The sequence below is a fragment of the Pteronotus mesoamericanus genome, unplaced genomic scaffold (assembly GCF_021234165.1).
Source record: "Pteronotus mesoamericanus isolate MK-2021 breed Mesoamerican mustached bat unplaced genomic scaffold, CSHL_Meso_final scaffold_533, whole genome shotgun sequence".
NCBI lineage: Eukaryota > Metazoa > Chordata > Mammalia > Chiroptera > Mormoopidae > Pteronotus > Pteronotus mesoamericanus.
Window position 1 is genome coordinate 4,351,356 of NW_026555320.1, and position 11,327 is coordinate 4,362,682.

The window sequence follows — 11,327 nt, forward strand, 5'->3', positions numbered from 1 at the left end:
TGGCAAACGCCAGTTCCTGAGGGCAGCTTGGCCCTAGACCTGCCTCCCTCCCTGTACTTCCGCCGGCTCCCTCTGCTAGATGTCACATTTCCACCTGGCAGCCTTTGCCCAGACCGTCTTCGGGCAGAGGTCCTCTGGAAGTAGGACTACACGGTGCTTTTGCACAGGGACTTACTGCAGAGGTTACCTTCTGGCTGGCAGGATGATGGTTTTGCAGCCCCAGGTCTCCCTACTGACATCACCCCCACAAAGAGTCAGGGTCTCACATGTCTCACATTCCACCCCAGGCTCAACTGAGGATGTGGCTTATTAAACATGGAAGTGCACTCGTTGTGTGGTTATTCAGACAGGGCAAGGGTGCGCGTGCACAGGGGGAACTGGAGAGAGAACACCCCAGGGACTGCTGCCCCTCCGCATCCAGGATTTAACGATTGCGATGGTGGGGAGCTGATGCCAGCTCTTTGAAGGAACAGTGCTGGGTGCCCAACACAGGCACTATCCCATTAGCTCTTCCAGGCCTGCCCCACTCAAGGAGAACCCACTGCGAGCCTGTCTCAAAGGCCAGGAAGGCAAGCATTAGGCTGGCGCCCCTGGGACCCTGTGGGCAAAGGGTGAGGAAACTAGACAGTGGCAAGCGAGAAGGGAGGAAGCTCGTTTAATGTTTTTTAGGAGTCAGTGGAGTCCAATGGGCTGCAGGGGCGAAGGTCAGCCCAGGGTAAGGCTAATCCGGGAGGAAGCCTAGCCTGCCCTAGAAGAACCCTCAGGCGCAGAACAGGTGGTGAGCCTGGCATGGTGTGCTACTGGGCCAACTTGGGAATGTGGAAGAGTGAGTCCGTGCCCCCTCAACCATCCCCGAGTTCACGCAGGCACAGCGGCCCTACTGGGCCAACCCTCCATGAGTCAGGAACCGTTCCCGCCCAGGGAGAGGCAGCAGTTTGCATTCATGGAAAGTAAACTGGAAGAGGTGACTGGCACTGCCCAAGGTAGTGGCCCTTTGCAGTGTGAGAAGCTGTGATGAGGTAGGTCAGGCAGGCTTTAGGCTCCGGAAGGTGAGCCTCTGCGGCACAGCCAGCACCTGGCAGAGCGAAAGGGCCAGAACGGATGCTTCTCATAACCCTCCAGCAGGCAAGAGTGGGGTCGCGGGAGCACAGGCTCCAACAGGATATTGGGTGAGCTGGTCCATCACTGAGAAATTGGTCTTGAAATTGAAGTGGCACAGGATGAGGTGGTAGGGCTCCCCTCAGCTAGACACCCAGGACTAGCCGGCTCCCTAGCCACCTACCCTCCAGGGTTCCACCTTGGCTTCCTGACTTCCCCCTTGCAGAACGCCCTCCAGCAGAAGGCCCGGCCCCAGGCCATCCTCACTTGAGGGTATAATAGTTTGTGGGCACAAAGGGCATTTTGCTGACCACAGCCTTCTGTTGCTTCCGCCGCACCTCTACCAGTAGCGTGGTGCCTGGCCGACTATACTCCAAGGGCACGTAACCCATCGCCACGTTCTTCTTCAGGCAGGGTGAGGGCGAGCCGCTGGTCACAGTGCCTGTCCGGGCAGAGGCCATGTGCCAGCACCGCCCTGACAGGCCAGTGCTCTACCCTCCGGGGAAGGGGCAAGCGCTCTCCACCCTCTCTGATCCACCTACCAATCACGGCGCCCTCCATGCTCAGGATGGGGCTGTGTGCCCGCATAGGAGCCCCCTCGCACGTAAACCCCACACGCCTCCGCTGCACCTTGCCCTTCAGCTGGGAGGCGATGACTGCAGCTCCAGGGAAGTCCATGGCGGCTCGGCGGCGCTTCCCTGGAGCATGACACACCGGACTTAGGCTAAAAGGGCCCCAGTGACATCATCAGCACCAAGGCCCCTTCCCTCGGACTCCCATGGGCCCTATTGCTCCCCTGCCATGTGGTCAGTCAGCCGCCCACCTCCTGCCCCCTGGTCTTGGAGGCCGTGCTGCCCATCTCAGCCTGCTGAGGGTCCTCAGCATCTCATGGGCAAAGCCCCAGTGGCTCCCTCAGGGATTGGAGGCTCGGGAAGGCTGAGTCACTGGCTCCAGGCTACACAACCTTGGGGGCAGTCACAGGCTGGCTGGTCTCATTAAGGGCCACTCCAGCCTTCAGATCCCATCTCTGAGTGCCAACCCAACTCACCCAATGTCCAGCTGAGGCTGCTTTCCACAGGTGTGGTGCGTTCGTCGATGTCGCTCCCATACAGGCAGAGGCCTGCCTCTAGACGCAGGCTGTCCCGGGCCGCCAGCCCTGCCAGCTTCACCTCTGGGTTTTCTAGCAGAGCCGTTGCCAGGCGGACTGCCCCTGCTACTGGCACTGAGATCTGTGAGGGACAGCAGGGAGTAGGTGGGCTGCTGGCCTCAGGCCTGTGCCCTGCACTACCGCCCTGTCCCCACTTCTTGACACACCTCCACACCATCCTCTCCCGTGTACCCACAGCGGGTCACGCGGCAGCCGGACACACCAAACACCTCCATCACAGCACTGGTCATGAAGGGCAGTTTCCTCAGGTCGTCTGCCACACCAGCCTGGAGAACCTGGGCTGCAGTGGGACCTGGGCCCAGGGAGCCAGTGACCAAGTGTCCAGGCCCCAGGGCCCCTCAAAGCTGGGCTGCAGCCCTTATGCAGGGACCAGGACAAATCCTGAGCAAGTCCTCCACTGCAGGTGGGGGTAGATGCTCTTGCCTATAGCTCACGGAGCCTTGGGGCCGCTGCGGGGAGGGCATGATACCCAGCTTACGATACAGCATACAAATTGCACACCATCCACACCTTCCTGGTATGGCCTCTGCTAGACTGTCAAAGAAGCCAGGAAGGCCAAGGTCAGCTCCAACCCCAGCCTGGCTGCTCACCTTGTAGGGCCAGCAGAGCATTATCCACCACCTCCAGGCCCACATCACTGCCCGTGTTCTGAAGCTCCCTGACCTTGTCCTGAATGCAAACACAGAAACACCACATCGACTTCTGGGACCAGCCCTAGGTGCTGAGAGCTGGGCAGAGCCAGCTGGTTCCCATCTCATAAGGCCATGTAACTAAGTGGTAGGGGAGACCCAAGCCCAGGTCAGCCAGTCCTAATACCAGGCTCCAGCCCCCCAACCTCACCAGAGGATGCTCACCTAGGAGCCCAGGTCGGCTTCACCTCCCCACTGCTCCCCCTACCCCAGTGAAACCTGGCACACCCCAGGGGGGTCCACTCCGGCCTGTTGTTCCCTCATGCAAAAAGCTATTTTCTGAGCCCCTTGACCCCGCCAGGTCTGTCCTGGGTAGCAAGGATGCTGCTCTGTGAATAAGGAAGACGGTACCTAGAATACAGAGGGTCTCTACCTGCATGAGGGCCAAGTCCTTGTCCCAGCAGCCAGCGTTCGATACCACATACAGGTGCCCCTCAGAGGTGTTCGTCACAATCAAGTCATCTAAGATGCCCCCAGCTTCATTGGTAAACAGCGACAGTGTCCCCTAGCACCAAAATGGAGCAGCTTTGCATCCAGGTCCAGGGGGCCAACATCAAGTGTGAGTCAGATACACCCCTGGGCCCACTTGACCTCCTCAAAGTCGTGAACCCTCAAGCACAGGACAGGACTAGGGGGTTGCAGGGAACCAGGCTGGGTCACCCCAGGCACCTTCCCCAGCCCATGGTGATCAACCCTCATGCACTGAGAATGTTTTCACCCCCTCCCTGACTTGGGGGACCTCCCTGAACTGGTAAGGCCTCTGCACCCCTCTCCAGTCAGTACTGGGTGCCCCATCTCATGCATAATCCATGATACCTACGACAGGCTGCTTTAACCCACCCAAACCGAGGACAACTCAGTCAACGCTCCAAACCCAGGACAGAAAGCTTCAGAGTTCATCTTGACTTCAAGTGTTCCACAGCAGCAATGCCCCAGAACACTGTAAGGCTGGCCTCAGCCTCCCCGCTGGATGGACAGAGAGCCTGAGGTTGAGAGGTCTTGTGGATCACCTGGGGATCTTCTTAAAAGGCAGCTTCTGATTCAACAGGCCTGCGCAGGTTTGTATTCCTAACAAACTCCCAAGTGACGATGAGGTTGCTGGTTTAGGGACTACACTTTGAATTGCGAGGGGTTAGGCAGCATGGGAAGATCACAGGACGAGACAGGAACCTGGGTTTCTGGCCTCCCAGCCTCATGTGGGGAGGATGGGATAGGCCCATCCCTGCAGATGGTTGGGTGTCTGGACATGACTTAGGGACTTCATCCCCCAAGGCTGCAACACTATGTCTGATCCATCACTGTGCTCCCAACCCCCCAAAGTGGGGGCTCAGCCTATTTTGCTGGCTCATGAATAAGAACACCCTGTTGAGCAGAAGTAAGAAGGGCCCACCTGGTTTGGCCTTAGCTCTGCAATATCTCCAACCACTAGACTCTCCATCAGCTTCACCCGGTCACAACCATATATCTTGGTCTGAGAAAAAGATCAAAAGCCTAAGGACACTGCAATAGTTCCAACCTGGAAGCCCACTGGTCAAGGAGGCATCTCCCCTGCCATGCAGGGAACCGTCCAACCCAGCCAAGGTGACTGGTTTGCAGTTCTGCAGGCGGCAAGACCCCACCTCCTGATTCCCCCACATTCACTAGTACACAAGGGTGTGTCATGGGGAAGGTAGGGCATTTGGAAGGGCCCGTCAGTTTACTGAAATGCCCCCTTTTCTCAACCAATACCCAGGATGGTAGACAAAAATGGGTGCCAGCCCCATGAAGGTCTTCACTAAGTGGGGGCAGGCTGGAGAGATTAGAGAGGAGCCAATAAGGAAACCCTCAGGATTCATTTCCTGCTGGCTATAGCCTGCAATACTCCTGAGACCTCCAACTCTTCGGAGAGGGCGGCCCTTGGAATCCAGCTTCCAGCAAACAAAGCCGATGGTGGCACCCCTGGGGACAGGGAGGAAGCTCTGGAGGCTGGGGCACTCCTCTGGCTCACCTGCAGCATGTGGGACACGTCAAAGAGCGAGCAATGCCGGCGCGTGTGTAGGTGTGAGTCAACGTGGCTGTCCCGGTACTGCACAGGCAGACTCCAGCCCGCGAACGCTACCATCTTCCCACCGTGGGCCAGGTGGAAGTCATAGAGCGGTGTCCTACGGAGCACGTCCTGCGGGCGGCCGGGTTCAGTGCCACCAGGACCCCAGCCCCCAGTCCCGCCCTTCCCCCACCCTCAAAGATTGGTACCACGCCCCAGCACCCTCTATCCCACCTGTGCACCACTGAGTGGACGGCCCAGGACCAAGGGAAGCGCCTGCCCACGCAAGCCCCTGCGGGCCACCATGCTCACTGCCCGCTGCATTGTGGCCTGCGACCAGTGCAGCCGACGCACAGAGGCTACCACTCGGTCAGGCACGCTGGGAGATGTAGTCTGCGACCTGGTCAGACCCGTGTCTCACTCCCACAAAGGGGATCAGAAGAGGGGCGGGCAGCCCCGAGGGCAGCGCAGGCGGGGCTCGAGCTCAAACTGTGCGCGCGTACCAGCAGCAGGGAAACAGCCCTGGGCACTCTCAGTGGCTGAGGACAGATTGAAATTCCCAGCCCTGTTAAAATGTTCCAAAACTGGGCTGGGGCCAGACCTCCCCCAGGGGACTGCCCTGCCTCCAGGGGCCAAAGTTCAGGCAAAAGACTGAGAGGCTTGAATTGCACTCAGGACGTCAAGGAGAGTAAGGTCAAATAGGAGGAGGGGGAAAGATGGAGAGGACACTGGAGGGAGGTCCGAGAGGAGCCAGCTGGGCAGGCTGAGCACCACAGGAACCTGGTCACATGTGAGGGTCTCCAGCTCTCCCGCAGGGCGGACACAGGCAGCCAGGAGTCATGTGTTCCACAAGTGTTTATTGATCTTGCTGCACACTAGGCCCCCTTCTAGGTGCTGGGGACACAGCTGTGCACGAAGCACTGTCCCTGCCACCCCAGAGACACCCCCCTCAACACACACACGCTTATGCACACACACACAGAGGGCGACGCTCCCTGAGCAAAGAACTAAGGTCATTACCCTTTTAACAAAAGCTGAATGGAGCTGAGTAAGTGACCCTGCAGGGAAAGGTACCACCTGTGAGAACCCCGATGGGTGAGAGAAGAGGGTGGCCTGCCAAGCGTGGCTGACCTCGCCTCAGAAAGCTGCTGAGCCATACAAATATCTAATTTTCCAGGTCCAACACATTGCAGTGCTGCCTCATATAGTCATCAGGGGCAACGACAGAAATAAAAAGAAAAAAAACCAGAGAAGCAAGGTTTTCTTATTAGGATGAGCAGCCTGCATTATTCCATGGCTGGCAACAATGAGAACCCTCACCTGGACCCACTCCCCATCATGACCCCTCATCACACTGAGCAGGATTTTTTAAGGGGGCAGCTGGGAGAAGGGACAAGAATGTGCTTAGGGCTGTGTCAGATAGCAAATAGGTCATAGGACTCGTTCTCAGACCTTGGCCTTGCCAGAGGCTCCTGCCCAGGCTAGGTGGCCAGACCCTCTTGGACACACATCCAGAAGCCAGCTCAGAGACCAAGGGACTGGCAGCTCAAATTACCACCTTTGCTCCCTAGGCAGGCAGCAGGAATTGTTTGGTTTTTTCTTCTGTCTTTTCCCACAATGTTGCACATCAGTTACAGAAAACAGAATGACGACCCTCAAGGAAAACTGTCACTCTGGGCTCCTTTTCGACCACAGCAGCTCTGTGGAAGCAGCTGCAGCTTCGGTAAGGATGAAGCAGGCAGCAGGAATCCAGACAGCAAATTTGTTATTGTGGGCATGACACAAAGGGAAAGAAGGCCACTAGGGGGCGCGGAAGGAAGACCTGGGGCTCCTGTTTCTGCCTCAAGCTTCCAAACCACAGGAGTGCCATGGCTGCAAGAGCCTACAACGCTAGACAGAGCAGGTTCTAGTAGGTCACCCGGACCACTGCACTCCGGTGAGGGAGCAGGCAGAGACAGGAGTGCGCATGTTGGCAGAAGCAGCACAGGGCACACAAGGGTTCTTAGTACGTAGAACTAGAGTGTTTTTAGGGTAGGAAAAGAAATTTCTGGTTGCAGTCAGGTGAGGACAGAGTGCACACTCCCCACCAGGAGCTCATGCAGGACCAGCAGAGTGAGTCCCCTAGAATCTTGACTTTGTGAATGTGGCCCAGACAGAACGGGCATGCAAGCCAACACTCGGAATGCACAGGGAAAGTACTTCAGTCTCTGATGGCCCAAACCAGTCTTCAGTGGGCACAGAAGGTCAATGTCTTGCTTAAGAACCACGACTCAAGTGTAGGAGAGTAAGTTCAGGTCATAACAGCCATCCACCTGCAACACAAAAGCCCATCAGACCTGATCCGTTCAGGGCAATGGGAGCCAAGCAGATGGAAGCGATCACTCACATCAAAGCGGCCGATCCTCGTGGAGGTGTGACTGGCCCGGATCATCTCTGTCAGCGCCCACATCTGCTGCACCTCGGAGGATACCCTGCTGGGGTCTGGGAAACCCTGCTCCGGAAGGAGGGGTCAGTGGCCAGGGGTCTCTCCCCAGCAGTGCCCTTAGAGCTCCAGAGAGGCCCAGTTGGGCTATGAGGCCCTCCAGCTGAGACCGGTAACATTTCCAGATGACTTATGACACATGAGGTTGGGGCCCGATGTGCAGTAGGCAGGCCAGCCCCACCCAGAGAGACCTCAAATGTCATGGAACACCCAGGAGGAAACTGGCAAAGGGTGAACCAAGGGTACTAGGTCCAGCCCCAGATTCCTGCAGTCAGGGGCCCACCTGGACAGGAGAGCTACTCACACGTGGTTCCCACCCAGAATGAGGGCTTACCTCAGGGAGGGGCGCGGGCTGCTCACAAGGCACTGGGTGGGAGAGCCACTTGGGAAAGGTCATGGAGGGGCTCTGCAAAGCAAAGATATACTTCCCTGAGGGAGGGAGAGCAGGGCAGTCCTGGGACCAGTTTCCAAGGTCCTGGGAGCAGAGAGAAGGGTCCCTGAACCTTCAACACCAGGAAAGCCTGTTAAGGGGTCCACAAAGGCCCAAAGGGCAGTCAGTCTACCTAAGCTCTTCTGCTACACAGAAGGAGGCCCCAGGAACACAAGGAACAGAAGTATCTCCCAGTACCTGAAGGCTCCAGCTCTGAAAGAGACAGGTGGCTCCAAAGGTCAGGGGATGCGGGAACACAGCCTTACCTCTCGTCGTGAGCTTCCAACATTCCCACCTGGCTGACTTCCATGAAGGCCTCCTTCTGAGTCTCATTATCTTTACCCATCCACTCCCACCCCTACCCCCAGCTCTGCCAGCCATAGCTAGGAGCCTCCTGGGGAATGGGCCAACCAGCAGCTCTGAGTTAGTCACTCACCTTTGGTCCCTGCTGGTAGATCTGCAGCTCCTCCACTGTGAAAGACAGCCACAGTGGCGACGGCTGGCGCAGAATCAGGCGCAGCTCCAGTATTTGACTCACGTCACACAGCATCTGACACATACACATACAAAGTCCCAGCGAGGCCCCAGCTCACTGACCAGCTCAATGAGCAATGAGCCAAGCTGCTAACCCCCCAGGTCTTTGGGAAGGAAAGAACAGTAGTCCCTCGAAGGCACTTCCCAAAGAGCCACAGCCCAGGAAACCCTTGCCCCGCTCATCCCTCCTGGTGTCCTGGCCCAAATCTCAGGCGCCCGGCAAGCTCTCATCTGGGCTGCCCTGGCCATGCTGAGCCCCAGCTGACCTGGTGCTTGAACAGCGATACATACTCCTGAGCTCCCTCCTCACTGTGTGGGTCAGGCATCAGGCAGTAGTCCCGCAGGCAGGTCACCCACTTGGCTGGTGTGTGCATCGAGGTGTATTGGCGAACACGGATGCTCAGAAAGGCTGTGTAGTAATTCTTAAATGTAATCTCCTGCAACTAGAGCACACACAACCCACCATGACAAATCACACCCAGGCCTAGGGCCCGAAAGGTTCAAAGGCACTATTTCCTCCTCGCTTTAGGAATGTCCTCTTCTACCAATCTAACAGGCGTCCTTTTGGGGCTCAAAAACAATTTCACTTTCTTAAAGGAGCTCACAGACTACATGAGCAAGTCATATAAATGACAACTGCAGATCTTGCCATATGCCCAAGATACATGCCAGAGGTCAGAGCCCTAACTTCTGGAGGAGGCAGAAAACGTACAGGTGAGGTCTGAAGGGGGAATAGTTCACTAAAGGGGCCAAGAAAGGTAGAGATGGTAAGAGCAGCACATAGCAGCGAGTGATTGAGTCTGGCTACAGCAGTACTCATCACTGGACACTCAGCAGGACCACCCAAGGAAGTTTAGTTTAAATACACACAGACACACACACACACACAGACACAGAGGCTCCACCCCATCAAATCAGAATTTCCTAGATTATACTTAAGGAACAGCTTGGGTGAGAACCACACTCAATTGGACAAAGTGCATGGGAGCAAGAGGTAGGCCGGGAACAGAAGCAAAGTGGCCCTGAGTGTCAGACCATCAGAAAACAAACTGTATTCTTTGTGTTGAAGTCCTGCAGTGTCCCATTGCTCTGCCAATTGATGTGGAAGTGCAACTGGAGGCTGAAATCGGAAGCCAGGCCTGGCCGAGTAGCTAAGTTAGTTAGAGGATCATCCTGATGCACCAAGGTTGGGGGCTGGATCCCCTGGTCAGGCCAATACAAAAATCAACCAGTGAATGCATAAGTGGAACAACAGATTCATGTCTCTCTCTCAAATCAATAAATAAAAAAGAACAAGTTATCAAATTAAAAACAAACAAACAAACAAACAAACAAAAAACCTGGAGCCATTGGGAGAAGGCTGATGAGGGATGAGTTGAACCTAACCTCCAGCAGAGACTGTAGGAATGGAAAGGAGGCAGGTTTGGGGGTAGCTTATTATCTATTGATCCCCAGCCAGTGGCCAGGGACAAAGTGACCTCACCTATACTTATTTCACAACTGTATTTCCAACACCTAGCCTGCTATCTTGGCACTTCCCTGTCAGCGCCGTTCTGAATGTGGGGGAGAGACGGTGCAGAAAACGGAACAGTAAGCTCCCTTCTAGTACAAAAAATATGTATTAACTGAAGGAATAAATAAATGGTTAACAGATTTTTCAAGGGCGGAGGCCAGTGCTAAGGCTTTTTGTAAAAGAGTCGACGCCTGGGACACACCCGAGTTCCCAGGTCAGCCCCGCCCACGGGGCTTGCTCACCTCGAAGGGTGCGACGCTGGGGAAGGTGACATCGATGACCAGCACGCCAGGCCGGCCTTGGGAGGTCCGCACATCGCCCACTTGCAGTGCCACGGTGCCTTTCACATGGCAGGGCACCAGCACGCGGGACATAATGCCAGCGGCGGCGAGCAAGCACAACCGCCGATCCTGGGCTCTGACTGCTGGTCCTTCCCGGTGTCCCCAACACAACCGCGGGAACTACAACTCCCGGGAGGACTCGCGCTTGGCCAGCCCAGCCAATCACCAATGTTCAGGGCGGGCCGGGAGTCGGAAGTGCCTGCGGAAGTGCTTCACCCAAGTGCTGTGCGAGCCTTAGAGTGGTCGGGTACCCTCCCGGCAAACCGGCCCAGCGGCTTTGTACCTAAGGCGAGCTGAGCCGTTTCGACCCCCCGGGTCTCTCCGTTACTGCTTCTGTGCAGGCGAGGTCGTCAGTGAAAGCCTGTAAAAACGATGAGCATGAACTATCATAAAAGTGGCCGACATTAATTGCAAAAATAGATATAAATCCCCCCCTTTTTTTAATGGACCAAGGATTTGATCAGATAACTCACAAAAGATAAATAGCCAATATGCCCATGACAAGATGCTTAACATGATTATTCATCAGGTAAAATTAGAACCCCGACACAGCCCCTAAAAAACAGGCTAAAATTAAAGACTAGCAAGGGTGTGGAGTGCCCAGAACCCTCATCTATTGATTATTTTTGGCCACTTTGAAAAACAGTTTAGCATCTCTTTAAAAACGAAATTTATACCTACAATATGGTCCAGCCATTGTTCTCCTAAGTATTTGTCTTCCTTCCCCCCAAAAATGGAAGCATAATTCCACCCAAGAGCTTTATTCATAATAGCCAAAAAAATGGAAATAATTCAAATATCCCACGGATGAACAGAAAAAACTAATTGTGCTATAGCCATACAATGGACTATTACCCAACAATTAAAAGAAATGAACAAATCCAAGTGTCTTATCAACAAATGAGTGTTAGTGGTTATTGTTATTGTTACTATTATTATCCTGCTTTGTTCATTCAATATTGCTAGGAGCTTTCCTCACCTGAATCAGAAATTTGACCCAAGAAGAACTGATATTTCAGTTCAAGTCCCAAAACTGGAAAAGACCAGGG

At 55.2% G+C, this 11,327-nt stretch overlaps 2 protein-coding genes and 1 non-coding gene across 3 annotated transcripts; all 3 read right to left on the reverse strand.

The window, feature by feature from the left end:
• Positions 1–1,182: 1,182 nt before the first annotated feature.
• AMT (aminomethyltransferase) lies at positions 1,183–5,358 on the reverse strand. Its single transcript, XM_054594761.1, has 9 exons — positions 5,213–5,358; positions 4,943–5,110; positions 4,346–4,426; positions 3,329–3,460; positions 2,857–2,935; positions 2,413–2,558; positions 2,147–2,327; positions 1,641–1,796; positions 1,183–1,540 (listed from the first exon to the last, which is right to left on the reverse strand). Exons 1-9 carry the CDS (start codon positions 5,300–5,302, stop codon positions 1,362–1,364), a joined length of 1,212 nt encoding a protein of 403 aa, XP_054450736.1. The 5' UTR covers positions 5,303–5,358; the 3' UTR covers positions 1,183–1,361.
• Positions 5,359–5,841: 483 nt separating this feature from the next.
• Positions 5,842–10,403, reverse strand: NICN1 (nicolin 1, tubulin polyglutamylase complex subunit). The gene is made up of 6 exons (XM_054594733.1): positions 10,180–10,403; positions 8,691–8,867; positions 8,327–8,440; positions 7,795–7,866; positions 7,365–7,469; positions 5,842–7,290 (listed from the first exon to the last, which is right to left on the reverse strand). The coding sequence occupies exons 1-6, from the start codon at positions 10,309–10,311 to the stop codon at positions 7,249–7,251; spliced, it is 642 nt and encodes a 213-aa protein (XP_054450708.1). The 5' UTR covers positions 10,312–10,403; the 3' UTR covers positions 5,842–7,248.
• On the reverse strand, positions 6,579–6,713 carry LOC129087817 (small nucleolar RNA SNORA16B/SNORA16A family). The gene has a single exon (XR_008530940.1). It is a non-coding gene; the product is annotated as a small nucleolar RNA SNORA16B/SNORA16A family (small nucleolar RNA).
• Positions 10,404–11,327: the final 924 nt, after the last annotated feature.

Excerpts from the sequence above, each read along its gene's own strand:
- AMT (XM_054594761.1), bottom strand. The coding sequence starts at position 5,302 with ATGCAGCGGGCAGTGAGCATGGTGGCCCGCAGGGGCTTGCGTGGGCAG. Across the intron at positions 5,111-5,212 it reads GTCCACTCAGTGGTGCACAG|GACGTGCTCCGTAGGACACC; the intron begins GTGGGATAGAGG and ends GGCCGCCCGCAG. Across the intron at positions 2,559-2,856 it reads TGCTCTGCTGGCCCTACAAG|GTCCCACTGCAGCCCAGGTT; the intron begins GTGAGCAGCCAG and ends CCCTGGGCCCAG.
- NICN1 (XM_054594733.1), bottom strand. The coding sequence starts at position 10,311 with ATGTCCCGCGTGCTGGTGCCCTGCCATGTGAAAGGCACCGTGGCACTG. Across the intron at positions 7,867-8,326 it reads TCTACCAGCAGGGACCAAAG|AGCCCCTCCATGACCTTTCC; the intron begins GTGAGTGACTAA and ends TTTGCTTTGCAG. Across the intron at positions 7,291-7,364 it reads CGAGGATCGGCCGCTTTGAT|GTGGATGGCTGTTATGACCT; the intron begins GTGAGTGATCGC and ends TTTGTGTTGCAG.